The following is a 21299-nucleotide window of genomic DNA, read 5'->3' on the forward strand; positions in this document are numbered from 1 at the left end:
ACTGATTCTATGAAGTTCTCTCCTGCTGTCTGGTTCAAGAGAACATGTTCACTAAAATGGGTGCTGAAGGTGGCATGGTTGGGTAGAGAAACTGAAAGGGGCACCTCACACCATTATACTTGGCAACCTTTTTTTTTTTTTTTTTTTGGGATAGGTATGCCCCTAGAAGAGTTGAACTCATGACCAACTTTATTAATTCGTTGGTCTTAAAAGTTTCTGTTCCGAGTTGCAGTTTGTTGCATTCAGGAATTGGGAAGTCCCTGAGTGTGTGTTGGGAGGAGGGGGGGGGGGGGGGGTTGGGAACGAATGGGAGCAATATTGTTGAAGTGAGACAGGTGATGAGCCGAAGCTGCGATTTCCACTGTTTGAATCATGGAAGATCTGAAGATGCATGAGGGAGGTGGGATCTTTGATTAATTTTTTGTTTTGGTAAATTGTACTTGGGGTGCTTCACGTTTAATATATTATGTTTGGATATCTTTTTCCATATTTCCAATTTTGCTCATATCACCACCTCCCACTATCAGCCTCAATGGCTGGTTGTCATCATCTGAGGGTGGGTACCCCAGCACATCGGCTGGAAAAGAGGGAAAAACCAAACATAATATCTATGGGTAAAATTGAAAATTAAAAAAGAAAAAGGTACCGAGACATAATATTTATCAAGCATGAGGAACCCCAAACATATCAAAGCGAACCTGAGCTGCCCTAGTTTGGATCCTCTATTGTCGAGCTGCCCGACAGGATCGTGTTGCTGAGAAACAGCGAGGTGAGGAATGACCGCCTCACCCCTGCTCGAGCAAGGCACTCGGGCAGGGGAAAGGAGGTCATTCTGTGTGTTGCTGTGTCTCGGCAGCACGGTTCTGCCGGGCAGCTCGGTAGTAGAGGATCTGAATCCGAGGTGCCCAAAGTGTAGTTTCTCTAAACGCTAAATACCTCAAATGTAATTTTCTTTATTTTTTGGTTAATAGATGATGGATTCTCTCTTAGTAGAATATTATTCTATTATCACTTGGATAAAAAAAAAAAATCGGGGAGAGGGTTTCTCACGACTCCAACGTGGGGAATTGAGATTGGCCTAATATATATGTAGGCCATATGGTTAAGGTGGAAGAGAGAAAACAAGCAATAAAAAACACATATGAGAGGGCAACAGTACCTTGGTGTTGTGGTTCTTTAAAACTAAAAAAATTTGGTTGAAAGAACCTTGCCAAGCTACATATGCAATGTGTCTGTCTCTTTCGTCCCTCTTGTTAAATGATATATCTATCCTTTATTAAATGAAAAATTTCTTTAAAACTAAAAAAATTAGGTTGAAAGAAGGTTGCCAAGCTGCATATGCTATGCTCATGCCTCCCTGTGTCCATCTCTTTCGTCCCTCTTATTAAATGATATATCTGTCCCTTATTATCTGGGAAGAGATAGACATTGAGAGGTAAAGTTAAATTGGCAGTGTTCTTCCTCCCAAAAAAGTTAAATAGATAAAGAAATCAAGGAATAAAAAACGATTCAGATCCTACGAACAGGATTGGGGGAATCAGTTGCATGACAATGCATCAGTGTGGGGACCACAAAAGATCCAACTTGGCAAGCAATGAGCCTTGAGTTGGTCCCCCTAGGTAATTAATTAATTACATTATTTGGGTTGTCATATATAAAAATTATATTATTAGGGAAAAAGAAAGCTCCTTCATGCATGCTCCACTCCGTTGGATCATAGGTGTGATGATTTACTTTAAGGGCAAAGTATTTGGTTCAAGTCTAGGATGGCCTAGCTGTGCTTTTACATTGGGTTGTTGCGATCAAAGACTATTTGAAAGTGGCTTTTCTGCTTAGAAATGAAATGATGTTTCTACAAATTTTTACTACCATTGGATCATTTGTATCTATATGCATCAGGAACTTGATTCATAGATCTTTCGGTTCTAGAAATAAAATGATCAAACCATTTGTTCTGACTCTTTCAAATTCGAGAAATGTTAGTTGAGACTAACATGGCTGATATGGCATGTGTTGGTAGGCTACAGAGTGCAGGTCAGTTCACCCCAAGCTTAAAAATCCCAGAATCAAAATCAACAGTCCCAGTTAATTCTATTTCGATATGATCAAAATCAGCCAGAATTGGTACGAAATCGGTGGAAGACCTTAGTTCTGTACAGGATTGATCCGATCCAAACCGGCTGAATTGAGATCGGCCCCCAACAATTGAACCAATCCGGTCTAATTTTTCAAACCCTGGTTCACCCTTTTTCACTATGGAATCGCGTGACGCCGCTTCACTTCGACCTGCCTTCCCCCTCGGGTGTTGCCTCTTGACCCTTGGGATTAGGTTTTTTGATTCGATTCTCTGTTTTGGTGAGCCCTTTGACCTCTCGGCGTTCTCAAGAGTCATCCATGGGTCTCCCTTATTGTAAATATGGTATTTAAAAGAAGAAGAAAAGGAAAGGACCACATGGGACCACCAGTAAGAAGAAGAGGTAGAAGAAGAAAGAAGAAAATGGGAAACAAGACAGAGAGAAGAGACAAATAAAAACGGAGGAAAGTTTTCCTTCAACTCCTGAAATAAGGAGGTGGAAGAGGAATAATTATTACTTTCAATTCCTTCAATTCCTTTAAATAGGGGGAGTGGATCCCACTTTGGGTAGTGTTTTTGGATAAGGGGTAGGATGGTCATTTTTGCCCCATGTGAGGAATTAGAGGAATTGAAAGGAACAACGAATTGGAGGGGACAACGATTCGTAGAAGAGAGTGTTTAAGTTCTAACAAATTTCTTTTAACAATATTTTCAGAGGATTGAGACAAAGGTGCTACTTTAGGGACTAAGGGAAATTACAAAAGGTATGATCTCAGCCAGGAAAAGTCCTATTTGACAATTTTCTAACATTAGATGCTCAATTGTACTTAAAAAAAAACCCCATTAGAGACCCCCAATTTGATATAAATAAATCCAAGTATTATTGGCTAGGAAAGTTGAACACATTGTCCTTATGTCCTCGCTAACATGAAAACCATGTTATTAATAATAAGGGAGAGGGTTCTGTAAGCAAGTCGCATAAAGAGCGGATGTATAAGAGGAGACCGAAGACCTCAAGAATAACTGACGTGGGATTATTATTCTTTTCTCATGATCTTAATTGTGAGATGTTGGACTTTGCCAACTACACTACCCCATTCAGGTTGATGTGAGACTATTCTCCCAACACCTTCCACAAGTTGATTACTTAACTAGATGTAGTACGTACTCGCCACATGTGCGAGTGCATCTGCATGCACATTTGTGTGTTTGTTCTCTCTTTGAAAAATGGGCTAGTCTTCCAAATCCAATGAATTGGGAGAAGTGGAAATATTGCCCTCTCATCTTTGGATTAAAGTGTTTTTATTTTACAAAGTCAAATACATAGAGCATTGAACTGAATCTATTTTCAGGGTAGGAGATTGCTGCTTGGTTGCCTAGCCCCTGCACCAACATGGGGCCAATGAAAGTACGTAGGGGTATATATATGGATGGAATTTTTTATTTTATTATTGGCGAGATGGTAATTTTACATGTTCATGTGTCTAAGCATAAGGTCTACATGACCTGTCAACGTTCTTTTTTCCCTATTTTTAATAACGAAAAGAAAACATATGTATTTTATATATATATATATATATATATTTGGAAAAGGCTCTCTATTCCTAAGGTGTAAACCACACCTCATCACATGTATTATTATAAGAATTTTTTTAAAATGAGAAAAAATGATTAAAGAAATAAATGTTAGGGTACATAATACATCTTGTCCTTCTCAAGTATTGTCCAAGGTCCTCCAAAACCACTCACATAGAATCCATTGTAGAACTCACAAGAGGAATGAATTCCATGTGAGTGGTCCTAGAGGGCCTTGGACGGTACTTGTACAAGGACTTGACTGGTCTCAAACCAGCTCTCCCATATATATGTATATTAATATAAAAGGAACAAAACATGAATTAAAAATTGGTAGGGGCAAAGGGAAATACCCACCATCCCTATATATCCACTTATGAGATTTCTTTCAACCAAAAAAAAATAAAAAAAACTTATGAGATTTCTATATCCTCTTTTGGTCCCTAACTACAAATCGTTGGACCATAAAGGTAGTAAGTTAGAATCATTAAACGGCTTGGACCTTTTAGTTGGCAAGTTAGAATCATTAAATGCCCCAACCATTAGTTGATAAACACTTAGGCTACGTTTGGAATCCAAGATAGGGGGGTGGGGGAGGGGGTGGGGAAAGAATTGAAAATTTAAAAGAAAAAATATGTATATTTTTGTCTTATAAGAAAACTTAGAATTGCTTAACCCAACTTCCTCAAACAAAAAATCAAAAAGACTCATAGGTGCCCAAGATTCCCAAGGTGACCACAATATTGTCGGTAGGTCTTTGGTTCCATTGGTATGTTTTCTTTCATTTTGTTTTGTTGCTGTCCCTCTTCAGTACGATTTTCAAAATTGGGATCAGATCTGGAATCAAAATCTACGGTTGATCCCAACTTTGTGTAACTTGGATTGGCCGATCTCATTCCAAAATCTAAAGTTAGGGTTAGAGTTATTTTAGACCGGTTATCCGGTCATGTGCTAGGTGTGATGGCCACGCTTAGACACATAACCCACCTTGGGGTATCTAGAATTTCTGCTTTTACATGGGGGTATGCAGGAAAATTATCACCTCCAGTTTGCTGACCGGCCCAGTTCCCCAGTTCCTCTAATAGGGGGATGGTGGACCCCATCCGGGCAGGGTGTTTGGGCATGGGTAGAGAGGTCATTTCAGCCCCCCTTTGTTAGAGGAACTGGGGAACTGGGCCGGTCAGCAAACTGGAGGTGATAAAGATCCGGGTATGCAAGGTGGTTATGTATCTAGGTGTGGTATTCATGCCTAACGCATGACAGACCACACCCAATGCATAACTGGGTAGCGTTCTTTCTTCCTTTATTAGCAAAAGATTTCGTGCATGTCGATCACGAAACCATTGGATGGAGACAATGGTCACTTTGAAATACCAAAGCTATCCTCCCTCAATTTTATGAATTGTTGATAAGACTTCCACATGCATGAATCCCTTCCCCTTTTTTATTCATAAAAATCGGATATCTGTCACCTCTTGAACAACGACAGTGACTCTTGAGTCTAAAGATCAGTGAGAGACTATTTGAAGGATTCGAATTGCAGCTGACCCGCACAGACAGAAAAGCCAGAAACCAAAAAGGATGAAGATGATGATGAGAAGAATGATTTGAAAACCCAGTTGGGTGATTGGCTCTTGGCAGAGGCTACAGGGCACCACAAGTCTCACACTCTTCACTTGTCTCTCACCTCTGAAAGAGAGAGTTCCATGGATCTGAGTTGAATAATTGTCAACATTATCTGTCCCATTCATCACCCACTTGCTTGCGCCAATTCCGGTCATGCTCACGAGTCACCCCACTCACCATATACCAACCCACTTGCCCAAGAAGACCGAGCTTTGAGCTTTGAGCTTTGAGCTTTGAGCTTTGGGCTTTGATTTGTTTGTTCCTCTTCCTCCTCTAGTCCTCTCAGTCTCTGTGACTCTGACTTATCCTATCCTGCTCCTGCCCTGTATGCGGTGGCTCTGTTGACCACACACAACCACATGGGCCTCAGGAGTCAGGACCACACACATAGATTCAGGAAAGCTACCTTCAACTGTGGCCCCCCACCACACTTGACACTACCGCCCAACATCTCAGTTGGAGAAGGCTTACAGAGTTACAGACTTACAGCTCAATCAAGAAACAATGAAATGCTAAGAAGGAAATTGCTCTTTTTGTTTCTTTCTTTTTTGAGTAGTTTTTTTTTTTTTAAATTTGATTGATGCTTGTTTAATGCTCATGGGTTCCGTACAGTGGCAAATTGTAGTTTCATTCCTGGTATGATGCTTACTTGGGATCCCTTTTGAATTGGTTCAGATCCTCTAGGGATGTTCATGCTAAAAGAAGTTCAGAAAAAGCTTGCTGATTGAGATTGACCATCACAAGCAAACCCAAACTTGAATAAAAGTGAGCCTTGATGAAGTACAGTTCAGTGAAGATTGAAGAATAGAAATACACTACTCTACACCAGATGAACATTAATAAAAATTCGACCCATTAGAATCCAAGAATTAGGTCATGACTACAGCTTGATTAAATGGGCGCCAGAAGTCCAAGAACGATGTCATCAACTCAAGGTAAGAGAAGGACATTGATGAGAGTTCAACAACATGTGTACGAGGATAGAAGGGGGGGGGAGATCAAAGCTGAGAATTCTTGGAGTGAAGACTTTCTTTTTCCAAATTCTAGTTTCATTCATAAGAACCTAAGATATCCTTTACATTTTGCAGAAGGTAACAAAGGCAGCATATGGTACAGGTAAATTTACAAGGAGATGTCGACAAGTTGAATCTCACTGCCAAGTGCTAATGTTGTTGAAGAAGAACCTGCTTGGTCAGGCTCTTACTCCACCAATACTCTGATCTACATACACATTGGATGACAGTGCCTGGTTGACCTGAAAATGCTTCTATGAGCATGATTTTATTAAACCCAGGCTATAAAGGAATTTCTCTGATCTGGTTCGGAAGAGAGTACCGAGGGAAAACCTTGCACTTCCCTGTGGAGGAGATTTTGAATATACATCATTTTCCACACGGAGTATCGTCTGGCCAATCTCGCTCCTAACTGCCTCAATGGTTTCACTCTTGACCTGATACCCAGATGCATCTGTCACATAGAACACATTCACAGCTTGGGATCCCCTGGTTGTGACCTCTGCCCTAGTCACTGAAAGCCCATTTTCCCTAAATATGCGGGTTACATCAGATAGAAGTCCAACCCGGTCTTCACTGCAGAGTTCGAGCCTTAGTCCCTGGATTACCAGAACATCAACATAGATCAGAATCTCTTCGACCAAAAGTAACATAAGAAACATCAACAAAATTTTACTGATGAAAAGTAGAATGCAAATAATCCTTCTTATGTCCATACCTCAGACGTTCGCCTTCGAATAGCTGCCTCCAAGCAATGGATTAGCCGTTGCCTCTCTGCTTCTGAGTTGACAGGACACCCGTCCTTATGCCTGATAAAATATTCCTGTGAGAGGAGGAGCAAAATCAGTTATTAAACAACTGTCAGTTCTATAGAATGAAGAAACAGAGTTAAATTTTAAAGAACATGCCATTTATACAAGATTGACTTTGGTAGAGAAGCCTCAAATATGTTCTTTTCGAAGTACAATGAGCAACATTCTAATTCAAATGGGTTAGAGATGAAATTCAGCATATGCCACTCTACTAGTAAGTGATTGAAGAAAACCTGATATGCCTCTGGTCCTTCTGCAATGACAGTAGCATGGAAGACTACATACTGCATATCTGTTAAAGTGCACACAGCATCAAAGAGGAGCTTAGGCCGGTCCATGCACCTCAAATTCACAACTGTGTACCCCTTCTCTTCACAATTCTCCACCGTCACTAAGGGTTTACTCTGCTCACAGGTGTTGGTGGGCTTGTCTTCATCCTTGTCGTAATCACGATCGGCATACATCATCTGATGAAGCCTCCTTTCAGTGTGAGTTCCACCCACAGAAACAACTGTATTGGCACTACGCTTATCTCTATCACCCTTGAGCACATAAAGGAGAAGTTGTTTGATCTTAGCAAGACGGTCCGGATTATCGATTGGTGACCCAGTAGCTTCATCAGTGATGTAGACAACAGATGCCATCCGTGAATTGTGGGTCCAGACTTCAGAAGCCACAACATTGCATTTAAGATCAGCAAGAACGGCAAAGATCTCTGATAGCAAGCCCGGTCGGTCTCTTCCAGTCAATTCAATAGTTGTGTGTTCCATAGCAGCCTGGACACCCACAGACCTTCTCAAGGACCGGAAGCTCCGTGCTCTTGGTCCCAATGACTGACATATTGAATGGTAACCGTCAGAACAACTCAGAATTCAGCAGGAATCACACACAGTAAAGCATTCTGGTACAACTAGGTAACAACTAATTCTTATATGTTCTCCTGCTAGTTTATTTATTTATCTATTTATCTATTTATTGGAAAAGGGCGAGGTGAGAAGGAGTAAGCCATTAAGGGATAAGGCCTCCTAGCGAACCATGAATGGAAGTGAAGACCTTATGAACAAGGTTTCCACTTTTTATCCAGCAAGTAAGGATAATTTTGTTCCCATCAGAAATTTAGAAACAAGGGCCAACCATGGATGAGAGGAGGACAGATAGCTTGGCATCAAACAATTAGAAGGCAGACTCATAAGGAACTAGGGTAATTCCTCACCCTACTGTAGGATTAGTTTCAAGGGTAAGGGTACTGTATTATTAAGAACTTTCAGTTTTTAAAAACAAAGAGAGTGGAATTTCGGATTAGTATCAGAGGGCACTGTGTTATTGAAAATTTTCTGGTAAGAAAAACAAAGAACCTCTGAGAACCCAATCAACAAATTAAGAAAAATCGCACATAATGAAAGAGGAGATTGGTTTTCAAGGATTTCAAGGATCTACCTGTTCAATGCGGTTAATAACATCACCATCTGACAGCTTATTTCCAAATTGGTCTACGACATGAAATACTACAAGAAACAGAGATACGAGATTATATTACAATTAACTTAAAAACAAAGGAGAAAGAAAAGGAGAGTGATTTGCAACAGAGAACGGAAGGAGGAAAAAAAAAGAAGAAAGAAAGGCAGCTCACCATCCATAAACCATTCACCGTCTGAAGAAATGTAAGCTCTATTGATGGTCAAACCCAAATCAGCCAGAGCCTGCACAACCTCTAACAAGCTCCCATGCTTATTGGCACTGTCCACCTGAAAAAAACAAAAAAAAAACAATTTTCTTTCTTCTATTAATCGAAAAGAGTTTCAAGAGTAAAGAAATAAACAAAACCCAGAAAAGAAGGTGGGAGGGTTGGAAATTAAATCGTTGATTATCCCAAGAAATCAATGAAAACCCGGTCATCCAAGAACAAAAGCAAATTGTAGACGGAGATGGGTTTAATATCTACATGCCTTAATCAAAGTTGCTTTGGAGCTTGAAGCATTATCAACAGTGACCCTGCAAATTCCACACCAAGAACGAAGAAGGAATAAAAACAAAACCGTTAAAAAATGGGCTCTGATTGTTTACCATTAGTAACACAGTAACAAGAGCAACCCACTTCAAAATAGATGTAAGAACGCTTGAAACATAACTAATCAACCCAATAGAAAGAAGGGAAATACCTTGGAGGGTTCATTCGAAAGAGAAGCTTCTCAAATTCATTGTCGACGTCAAGGGAAGAATACCAACAATCCATGAAGGCAAAGAAAACCAGAACTAAAGACAGGGATTTGGAAAGAAAGGAGCAGGAGAAGAGAGGGTGGGAAGGCTAGGAGATAGGAGGAGCAAAGAATGAAAGAACTGTTGTATGCTATTTCATAGAATTTCTTGAGTTCTTAGAGGAAGGGTAGAGAGGGAGACTTTAGATCTTAGAATCTTAGATCTTTGAATCTTTAAGAATTTTTTTTCTCAAAGAATGTTAAAGAAGGAAAACGGGAGAAGTGAAAGCGCATGGGGACCTTCCGAGATTGTCGCTTCTTGTTGTGGGGGTGTGGGGCTGTGGGGGTGGGGACTGTGGGTGGGGGTGGCCGTGGTACCAACTCTTACCCCATCTCCTTGATAGCGAACTAAAAGCGAATTAGGGAAGAGCCGTTGCACATACTACCTCCGCAGCCTCGCTCGATAAAGACTTCTACTTTGTTGTGATTTTCTTTTTAATTCTTTGTTTTCTTGACCCTTCTAGATATCAAACATGTGATGTTTTGTTCATAATTAAAAATAGAACTTTGTGATGTCGTGATGTGGTAGCAGCCTCAGAACCCCTTGTTTTAGGGTTTTTTCTTCTGGCTGTCCAATGTCAATTGCCAACCCCATCCCCCACACACCCCCCACTTGGCCCACACCTTTCCTTTTCTGCTTCTGCCATACCCAGGCAGCCAGCGAAGCTGGGTTTAGACTTTAGCCTGTCAGTGGTCTGATATGCCTTTTGGAGGTGGGACAGTGAGATTTCTTATGAGAGATTATGGGATCTAATAATCTGAGATTAACATAATCATTCCAGATTTGGGAGGATTCCTCCTCAGATTATGGGATCCCTGCTCTCTCTCTCTCTCCCTCTCTCTCTCACCTCCAAACACTTTCTAATTAATGGTAGGATTGGTTGATGTAGTCGAAAGTTAGGCTGTGCAGCAAATATTCTGGGATGTGTGTGGCACAGTCCAGTCGTTGGATGCCCCCTAGGCATTCCTTGGACATTGGGCTCCAATAGAGGATCTCAAATCAAATTGATGTTGATCATTTGACTTCTACATATCGATATTGGTATCAGTATTGATATTAGTATCAGCTGAGAATGATGTGATACGGGTACCGATACTAATAACTAAAACCTTGCTCCTAAGTTGGACAGAGAATAGTTAGGACAAATTCTCAAGATTGTAACATTATTCTCTTAAACAAGGAAAAACTTGAAAAGGAAAAGAAAATGATTTATAGTTCTAGCACTCTGCCGGCTGTTACTACCATGTATGTAGGTAGAAGGATGATTTGGGTAAATATTAGGAATCAATTGGAAGGTGATCAAGATAAGGATATGGATCGATTGGTATTCCAAGCTTCCGAATAATAAGTTTGTATATGATTCTCCAACTGGCAGAATGCTTTGTACTGTGCTTGTAGAATCATTTTTTTTTTGGAAAGTATTTTGATTCTTGTAAGTAACCCTTGTTTTTTACAATAAATGGATACTTACTAGACTACAGTGTCGGAGCCAGATTTGGTATGAAATAGATATAAAGTGATTTGTAGGAATATCTTTTACCAAAAAAACAAAAGATTTGTGATTTTTTTTGTTGATTGGAAATCAATTTGGAAAGGGTACCCACTTGTTGTTACAGTAATTTTACTCTACATTTAATAGCTCCGTGATATTTATCCAGTAGTTTTGAGTTGTGACTTGTGAGATGTATTTAACGAGGGCAAAATCAATCTGTGGTGGATTCTAAAGGTGTTAATTGGGACGGTTTTCAATATTTGGGATGGGACGGTACTGGTATCGGCATCAAAAGTGTTAATTTCAGTACCGTCCCATTTAGTTAACTGGACCAAACCTAAATCCCAGTCCCAATTACTAGCGGGACGGGACGGTACTGGTTCTTAAACGGTTCTAGGCACTGTAGAAAAAGGGAGAAGAAGTTCAATTGTTTCTAACAAGGCGGGTTTATTAGTATTGTGGAATTTTTTCACTATCATGAAATCTAAGTTGTCTACAATTTTTTATAAAGCATCTTTAATTATGAAATCATAGTTCGTACCAAAAAAAAAAAATTCAAACTCCCTAAGATCACATGTAATAAGTTTTTTATTTTTTTAAATCTAGAGAAGTCCTACAAAATGGAAGAATCCCGTTGTGTTTCCTCTTTGATTTTTCCAAACAAAACTCTATTTATCACACATGTCACATGGTAGTATGGTACGAAGTGCAAAAAGGAAGAACCTAGTAGATGTAGTTGGACGAGGGAGGAGGGAGTAGCACTGTAACAGGTTATGTGAGAAGAGACTTCAAGCTACGGCTATTGACCTATTGTTCCTCTTCGTATTCAAAAGGCAATTAGTGAAACCCTAATGAATCGTAATTCTTATATACTTTCCTTTTTCTTTGTTTTTTTTTAAAAAAAATCTTATATACTCTTTCTTTTTAAATGGTACTAGTAGTTTCGGTACCATCCGGTACCTAATTGGTATTTCGGTACTAATACCGTTGAGAATCCCGTCCCAAAACCGTCCTGTCCCATTTATCATTCGGTACCAAAATCAGATACTAGTAGGTCCGGTACCGGGTTTTAGTGAGACGGTTTCCGGTTCCGATCCCAAATTGACACCCTTAGTGGATTCAGATGTGTTAGGTGGGGTGGGGGGGGGGGGTTGATTTAGAAGGGTATTTTAAGAAAATACTAAAAACCTATAGGATGGTGTGGTGAATGTTCCAGCGTGATCTCGATAAACTTTCTCCAACTATCTATGTAGGATGCCTAAAAGGTAAATAAAGTTTTTGAGAAAGTTTTCCTCCAGCTATCTATGTAGGATGCCTAAAAGGTAAAATGTGGATGATAAATTCTATTCTTTTAATGTTTGAAAAAAGTCTGTTGGATTATGACTCTAACAAACAAGGAACTTTTTTAGGGGAAAAAAGTCCTCTACAATGCCTTAATCTTATGGTACCTTGCAGTTCGGGCCTGAGAGCTCGACACGTGGAAGATGTGACATCCAACGATGTCAAGCTTGAAAAAAAAGAAAATAGACAAAAAAAGACTAGGTCACAGCTCGCACCGTTGAATGAAACTTCTCCACGTCTTGAGCTCTCAGGCTCGAAATGCAAGGTAGTGAAGATGTAAAAAATTTTCACAAACACCTAAAATAGATCCCAAATCGAATACAAACTGAGTCAAAACCAGATAGGGAACCAAATTGGACTGATTAAAAAAAGAATCATGCCGGTTCAATTCTGATTTGAAACCCTAACTTTCATAGAAGATCAGTCCGACCTGGATCAATTAGAATTGGGATTGATCTCAACCAATTGAATTCGATTTTTCAAACCCTGGGCTATGTGACAACACCTGATGTAACCTTTGAGAAGATTATTTCCTAACACTAATATTTAAGAAAAACTTTTTGCATTACTCAAAACAATCAAACTTATTACAAATAATTAATTTTCAAAAGACATCATAATCACATGTAGAAAAAGTCAAATTAGTCTGCAATTTTAAGCATGACTAAAGTGATAACTCATAACATGTACAACATGTTTGTCTATTTAAATTTGAAAGCTTATTTAGATGCCAACCAACCACGCAATACTTATAATTAAAGGGGTTTAATTTTATATATTGGAAAGGATTCATTCAACGTGTAGTGAGTAGGAACACCACTCCCTCAAGAATCTATTAGATTCCTAATTTTATTTTATTTTATTTGAAGATGATTACCAAAAATTAACATTAATTAAATAGATAAACTCCATTCTGTGATATAGTATATTTTAGTAGAAATGACACAAATGTATATATATTATTTTTTGAATACATGTAGACAACTCTCCACCCATTATCTCTCCATGTAATTAACATTACATAACTCATCCTTTTATTTCACATTCATTCCCTCTTCTATTATTTGTGTTCAAAACACTCATTTGGATTCCGGAAATGGCATATATGCATTTTTAAGTAAATAAATAAGGGGAAGAAGAAGGCTGCTTGGTCGCACCCCTTAAGCTTAGAAACATAGGTGGCAAAATAACCACCTTGCCCCCATATAGGATGCTTGGGTATACGTTCTTATTGTTCCTCGTGCTGGCACAAGGGTCATATGGCCAAGTAACGTTCTCTCTCTTTCTCTCTCTCTCATAAAAAAATAAAAAAAATGAATGAATAAATAAAATAAAACAAATTCTACGCAATTAATATACCTTATACCCTCTCATAATAATTTTTTTTTTTTTTTTTTAATTTGCTCTCTCCTCTTCTATATGAAATCATGTGGATGATACTATGATATAGTGTGGGAGTTCCCCCCACTGGCAACTTGGGGAATCACGTTGACATTGGGTTGCAGTGTACTTTGAGGGCATCCTTTATTTTCCATGGGGGAGGAAGGGTAATGGAAGGAATCTAGTCATCTTTGTGATTTTGTCCCAATCGTTAATATTTATTTGGGAGAATATTCTCTCACTGTAGTGTAGGCTGCGTCCAAGCATATGGGCAGCCTGTGCAGGGGGTAGAATGGTCATTGCACCCATTCCCTTGTGCCTGGACGCAGCCTACGCTGCGACACCGAGAACAACGCCCCTATTTATTTATATAGGGTGAGCAGTATCAGAACGCTTGGCTATGTTGCAAGGTTTGGTCGCACAACACACTCATATCTGCCATCTGGTAATTTTTCAAAAGCTCAAATTTCATACACGAAGTAAGTCCCGTCATATCCTATTTGCCTATAAACTTTTTCAATACAATTTTGATTTTTTTTAGACATGGGAAAAAGAGAATTAATTTCTAAAAGAAAAATCAAAGATAAGAATAAAAAAGATTGACCCTTAAAAATACTTAAAAATTAACCTAATATAAATAGATAATACGAACCACCAAATTTGATATATGACTAATCAAATATGAACCCTATGTGTTCAAATAGTTTACCTTTGTTATTAAACCCGACAACATGACCCTTCTGTCACCTTTTTCACTTTATTTATTTTAGAAAAATATTCTCTAAAGTCGCTAGGGCAAGGTACACTAGCACCTATGTATCCCTCTTTTTTTCTCTTTCCTCTTCACATGAAATGGGATTGAGCTCCTCTCCAGGGAGCCCGGCCAGCACGCCCAGGGTGCATCTAGTCGTTGGGTTGTGTTGCATACATCCCTAGGCATGAACCGAAATTTGTGCAACACAGTCTAACCCTTGGATGCACCCTAGGCACTCCCTGGGCGTTGGGCTCCCTACAGATCGAGGAGTTGGATCCCATGAAATGACCTTGCTTTGTATAAAAAAAAAAGATCACACTACCCTCCGATGTATGATATTGTTTTGTAACACCTCATTGGTGTGCTCCCTATGCCGCTTGCTCATAGAATCCTCTTCATTTGTTTATTTATTATGTTCCTTAAACGTCAAATGACAGTAAGTCAACCAACCAAAAGCTGTTGACATTTGTTAGTGGACTTGCAAACTTATGAGCCAGCTTAGATCATCCATCATGCATGGCTGGTTTCGGGTGGGAAGATATATAGAGAGGATAATCCCACAACGGAAGTGACTAAGAAGATGTATAGAAAAGGTTGACTCTTGAGATTGATTAGAAATTTCTCTCTTGATGAATGACATGAAACAAAGCATACAAGCATGCGTGTTTTGGGTTGGTTCAGGTTTCATTTTCGGGCTTTTCAGGTTGTAATTAAGGTTGTAAGGTCTTTAATTAAGGTATTAATTGCTAATTTTCTGATCTTGTCTCACCATCACTTTCTCTTGAATAGGAAGGGAGAAGAGAAATTTGAGTTTTGACTCGTGACAAATGAAAATCATAAGTAAGATAAACAGGATTGAATCTTCCGATCCTTTTAATCAAAATCAAGGACCATTATATTGATCGAGTAAACCAAGGTTTTTTGTGCATGGCATTCGCGTCTGTATCTGCTGCCGGCATATCGAACCAATTCTAATAACAAGTTTACTTTTTTTCTTTTTTTTTTTAAAAAAAAACTAAAACTATTTTGACTACATCGGTGCCATATCAGTATAGATCACTACTGATACCAGTACATATATGACCTATACAATATCGATAGCTAAATCCATGAAGTAAACATCGTTGATCAAAATACATATATGCTAATGCATGGTTGGCCTTAACAATTAGCTGGTAATGATCTTAAGATATATCGATAGACCACCTGCCAATTGGTTGGCGTTGCTCCCTTAGGAGAGTGCTTGTGGACTTTGTCACAAAACTATTATATATGTACTCTTTACTTGTTTTCCATGAAGTTGATGGTCCTCTTGAGCTTCCATTATGTGGGACCCTTGTATGACCCCCTAATGGGCTTTGCAACAAAAAAAAAAAAAAACAAAGAAGATAAGCCAGCAGCTAACAACATAACAAGCTTGATTTCACCCCAAAAAAAGAATTAAAACAATACCTAATTGTGTTCAGTCTAAAACTTGACATGCCACGTGATAGTAAACGGCTGAAATACAGTAAGATATAATTTTTATTGGGAGAGAGAATTCTCTAAACAAACAACATAGAGGAATATACTAATAAAGAGCGACACGACAAAACTGTTTTGCACATAGAAGGGAAAAGAAGTCATTTCATGTGATGAGAGATAGAGAGAGGATCCTAGTCTACCCTTCGAAAATAGGTCTGAGAACTTTTTCCCTATTTTATTTTTGTTGGGTGAGGCGGGGGTAAATAAATCACATACTTGGAGAATAGTGATTTTAGTCATCAGGTGTTGGGGTGTCAAAAAGGAGCCCTAACAAAAAAAAAAAAAAAAAAGTAAACCCAAAAATGAACACAACTGGACGGAACACCTTATGGTTGCCTTCGGCTTTGTGTTTTTGAAACCTCTACAAATGGAACCGGCCAGACCGACAGTTAGAAACAATCGAAATAAATAAATAAAAACCCGATAAACTCAATATTTTTACATTTTTTAAAAAAAAAAATGGGAAAAAGAATATTGCCTAGTGATGTAGCCCTTGCGCCCACACACATGAATGCACAAAATTACTACTCCATTCATGTGAAATAAAAAATCCCATTTATGTATATGCCTCATACAATGGTTACGTGACTAGGCACCATTCTCTTGCCCTTTTTTTAATATATGAAAATTGAAACCAAATCGATAACAAATCAATAGCGGACCAAAAAGAGTTTGTCAAGAGAAACCAATAAGATATCGAAATCGACCAGTCCGATAACTATTAATTTCGATTTGATTTTTTATAGACTAAATCCTTAATGGTCTGATTTTTATCGTCAATAATCCGGTCTTGGAGGCTCTGTTTGATTGCAAGGGGAATTAAAGGGAAGGGATATGTAATTTTCATACTTAAAAAAAGAAACTTTTGTCCATGTGACAATATCACTAACTCCAAATCATTCCATATTCGGTTATTAAATTCCACTTTACTTTGCTTCCAATTCCCTTTGGTTTAAAATGTAAAATAAAAACTACATGTAAAATGTATCATTATTAAATATAATAAGAAATTTAAATAGTTTATATAATCACATGGGATGATGATTACAAAAATTTCTTTTTTAGGTTTAAAAAATTCTCTTCCCTTCCCTTTAATTCCCCTTGCAACCAAACGAAGCCGGAGGACTTATGTGACAATGTAAACTTGCACATCAGTCCAGCAGTCTAGGTAGCCGACCCTAATGGTTTGCCCTTCTTGGACCACATGGATGGCTCCTCTGATCACACAAAATATTGTTACATGGAATTAGGGAAAGGGCTTCACTTTGGACTACCCATGTATCAGTATTCTAATCGTATCTTACAAAGACCCACCGCATAAGCCCATCTTACCATAAGGCCCACCTATTTTGAGTCACCATGTTTGTGTCTATCATTTTTTAATTTTTTTTAAGCAAAGGCTTTCCTTGATTGTCCAATATATTCTTCATAGCATCCATTGGGTCTCAATTATGTGGCAAATTATGTATGTAATCACCCATTTGTCTAGTAAATTTGAATGCAATGCCATTTCCTTATGTGGAGAATTTGGTTAATTTTAGGAACTTTGGGCAACTTCAGCTTAATCATTAAAGGTACAAAGATTTGCAATATGTTAGGCTCCAAACTTAGCGAGGGAACAAATAATTTAAAAGAAAATCTCTTCATCCATCCAATAGTTGGTTTGACTAGAGAACGCCACGTAACCACCATGTGAACCAAAACTCAAAATGGGTGAATCATCAAAAAAACAAGTGTTCTTGACCTAATTGTATAAATGAATTTTTCCGAAATATATTACTCACGAAGAAAATCTCCGGTTAGTGTTGTATTTTTTTTTAAAAAAAAGTAGAGTCAGAGTTTCAAGAATCCAGATTTGATCATCCAGATCAGGGTTGATCCGGCATGTCTTATTCTTTTACAAAAACTAGGGTTGGGGCAAATGAAAAGAATAGTGCATAATTTCTGTTTTTTTTTTTTTTTTTTTTTTGTTTTTTTTTTGTTTTGGGGTGAGAATAGTGAGCAATTTCACTTCACTCTTCATAGTGACTTATAGAAGGACCCTAAAATCAATATCTTTACATTAGTTTTTTTTTTTTTTTGGGGGGGGGGAGGGGGGGGAGGGGGTGGGGTATCGATGGGATATGAAAATTGAAATCAAATCGATTACAAACCAATAGCGGATCGAAAAGAGTTTATCAATAGAAACCAATAAGGAATTGAAATCGACCAGACCGTTAACTATCGAGGGGGGGGGGAGGGGGGGAGGGGGGGAGGGTGAGGGGTGAGGAGTGGGAACTGAACGAAACAAGACCGAACCAACCGTTTGACACCCTTAACTAGATGGAAGATCTCTCACACTATGCGGTCCTTGGAGGGCCTATGTGACAATGTTACTTATCACATCTGTCCAACCGTCCAGGAAACTCGCCCCTAATGGTCCGCCCTTCTTGGACCACATGGATGGCTCCTCTAATCACACCAACTATGTGTTATATAGAAGTATGGAAAGGGCTTTCACCTTGGACTACCCATGTATCAGTATAAACCTATCTTAAAAAGAGCTACTGCACAGGCCCACCCATTCTTATGTCTTACTCTTGGATGGGAAGTAATCCCTCACTTGAGTTATATGGTCTAATGCACCATTTTGGGTCTTTATCATTGTAACAATTAAACTTGATAGTCTCTTAATATTATCATAAATGAAATTTTCAAAATTTTATATCTTTAAGTCGAAGAAATTAATTTTCTTAGATAATAATGTGAACAACATATAAAAAATATTGAATACCTATGAAAGTACAACATGGCAGAACTAGACCATTGGGCAAAGGCTTTCCTTGATTGTTTGGATCTCAAATTATGTGGCTTGTTATCCACGTGTTGCCCCAAACTTTTTTTGTTTTTTATTTTCGGGGGTAGAAATGTAAGCCTCGATCACTGATCCTAACCGACGATTGGAATCTTAATAGGATCGATCGGGATCCCAAATTGAATAAGAACCCGACAGCACCCCATTCACCTAGATGTAGGACATCGTGAAATGACCACCCCACCCCCTGATTGGATGCTCATACGCATGTTCCCATTGACCTCGTGCTGGCGTAGCTCCCAAGAAAATTTTTTAAAGTTTTTTAAGTCGATGATGAATACAGGATTCCAAGTTCCATCTCTGGTCAGCAGAGTAGATTTTTTTTTTTTTTTTTTTTTTTGCCTAGTATCAATAATGAGATGGGATAGAGACAAGGATATCTGACCTAAATTCAGTTACTCATTAGATCAGTAGGTGGAACTTAGATCATGATATCAACAAGGGAATGAGTTGTTTGTTCATATGGCCATGAGTTCTTCCCAGTAATGGTTAAAAATAAAAAAAATGCTCCCTTTGTTTTCTACTTTTCCTTCCAAACCCAATTTCAGCTAATGGCATTGTTATAAAAAAACACAGATGGAATCCATAGAATGGGATGATCGAATCAAAATCTCTATTTTTTTTACCCATTTTCTCTTTCTTTAAGTCATTAATAGTGATTAATAGTGAAGATAATCAATGATCTAGATCTTTCGAGATCTTCTGAGTTCAATCCAAATCAGAATCCCATACCCTAAACTTGACTAATGGAGCCTACATTTACAATGAAAGAGAGATCTCTAGCAGCAGGTCTGATATTGATTAATTATTTTATACAAAAAAGGGAAAGAAAATATATATCAAAATTCTTTATTGTTATAGATTTTGTCATCCTTACCAGGTTTAAAGCCAAGAATTGGGGTTAAACACTTATTGATTCTGCCAATCCTTATCCCATTTTTTTTTTTAAAATACTCCATCCTTAGTCTATCCTTTCCACAAGGGTCATGGTTGACTCAGACTTCTAAAAATCATCTTTAATATCTTTTCCTCAGTCTTTTTGTCAAGAAATAGATTAATTAAAAAACAAAAAAAAAAAAAAAAAATGGAAGATAAAATATCGTCTTTTACTTATTATTATTTTTGTCTTATTTATTTATTTATTTATTTATTTACTCTCCATAGGATTCCTACTAGTTACAGAGAAGCACTTAGAAGAAATACTGGAATCACAAGCAAACAGAACATCACACTCCAACAGTATACAACCGACATCCAGGTCTCTCTCTCTCTGTCTCTCTCTCTCTCTCTCTCTGTGTTGTCTGTATGTGGGTCTTGAGTCTCTTGACTCTGTTTTTTTCCTCTTTCTCAACAAAAAGGAAAAAGGTGTATGAATTATTGCACAGAAAAGCTGAAATTGAAACTTGGATTCTACTTAAATGTCTTTCCTTAAAATTTATCCTTCTGAACACGACACACAGCAGAAGCTAAAGAAAGGCCAATCACTATCATCACCACCACCACCACAAACAGTGCAGTAAATCAAGCACTCAAATTGTCATAAGCTAAACTTCAGCCATGACAAATTTGACAATTCTGAAAGAATGTCATGCTTATCTATCAAAATTCCCTTGGCCTAGTTCCTACGAAGCCATACCATCATCAGCAGTCATAGCACAACACTCGGACAAAGGACCCAGCATGACTGAATAGATAGTTGAAATCAGTGGCTCTGCCATACCAGGTACTGCACGCAATTTGATTATGATGCTGAAATAAGAATTGTCACCTCGAAACAGAGGGAGGCTATGAAACATTTCACAGAAACTTGGAGGTTGTACCCATAAATCCTATAATTAGGTGGAAAGCAGAGGTAAAACCAGAATAAAAGAGAAGGGCCTCTCAATCACATTTGAAGAGATCATGTGATCCCTACCAGAACCTAAAGAGCATAAGCAAGTTTTTCATATGCTTCTGAAACATGTTTTTGATTTATTAGTTCTATTGTCTGTCTCCTTGATCTTAAGATAATTTGCAGTTGACTTCGTGTCAAACTTGAGCAATAATGCCTAACCTTGGGTTCCTCATAAAAACCAGAAATAGTTGTTTCAAGGGTCTCACCTATAGTTTTATAATTAAAGATGATCAGCGTAATCGTCAAAAATGATTTTGCACAGTCGAGTAAATTCTCTTCTCCATTCATGTTGAGGTAGGGCCTTGTGTGTTCCACAGAAGGAAGCACTCCCGAGGTCCATCTTTCTCCCAACACAAGTTGGCAGATGTGAATATCAAGTGTTTAAGAAATTCCATACAAAAAAGATAAGAGTACAGCATACCATTTACACACTTGGTAAGCAAAACAAATACAGATTTTGTCTGGCCTCGAGAAACTAGGCAATTGTACAACAAGAAACTGAAAGTTATTTTCCAGAAGATATCAATGCATTCTAGTACCTGTATTGGTATTGCATCTTTCAACATGTATAGCCTAAGCACATGGAGATATTTGGGTATCAGTGAAACCAATTATATGTTCTTCCCTCAACTTCCATCATATACTCATGGTCTCTTCCCACAACTACACCAATAAGCTCTTTCAGAAGTCCAATTCTTCTTCAT

General features: G+C 38.2%; 1 protein-coding gene across 1 annotated transcript; it reads right to left on the minus strand.

Moving 5' to 3' along the window:
* Window positions 1–6312: 6312 nt before the first annotated feature.
* On the minus strand, window positions 6313–9399 carry LOC122671997 (ACT domain-containing protein ACR4-like). Its single transcript, XM_043869501.1, has 7 exons — window positions 9260–9399; window positions 9047–9092; window positions 8731–8845; window positions 8538–8605; window positions 7334–7933; window positions 7007–7111; window positions 6313–6887 (listed from the first exon to the last, which is right to left on the minus strand). Exons 1-7 carry the CDS (start codon window positions 9331–9333, stop codon window positions 6543–6545), a joined length of 1353 nt encoding a protein of 450 aa, XP_043725436.1. The 5' UTR covers window positions 9334–9399; the 3' UTR covers window positions 6313–6542.
* Window positions 9400–21299: the final 11900 nt, after the last annotated feature.

The sequence above is a fragment of the Telopea speciosissima genome, chromosome 8 (genome assembly GCF_018873765.1).
Source record: "Telopea speciosissima isolate NSW1024214 ecotype Mountain lineage chromosome 8, Tspe_v1, whole genome shotgun sequence".
Classification (NCBI taxonomy): Eukaryota; Viridiplantae; Streptophyta; class Magnoliopsida; order Proteales; family Proteaceae; genus Telopea; species Telopea speciosissima.

Coding starts and splice junctions, on each gene's coding strand:
- LOC122671997 (XM_043869501.1), bottom strand. CDS start 9,333: ATGGATTGTTGGTATTCTTCCCTTGACGTCGACAATGAATTTGAGAAG. Junction 9,093..9,259: donor TTTCGAATGAACCCTCCAAG/GTATTTCCCTTC, acceptor TGGAATTTGCAG/GGTCACTGTTGATAATGCTT. Junction 8,846..9,046: donor CCAAAGCAACTTTGATTAAG/GCATGTAGATAT, acceptor TGTTTTTTTCAG/GTGGACAGTGCCAATAAGCA.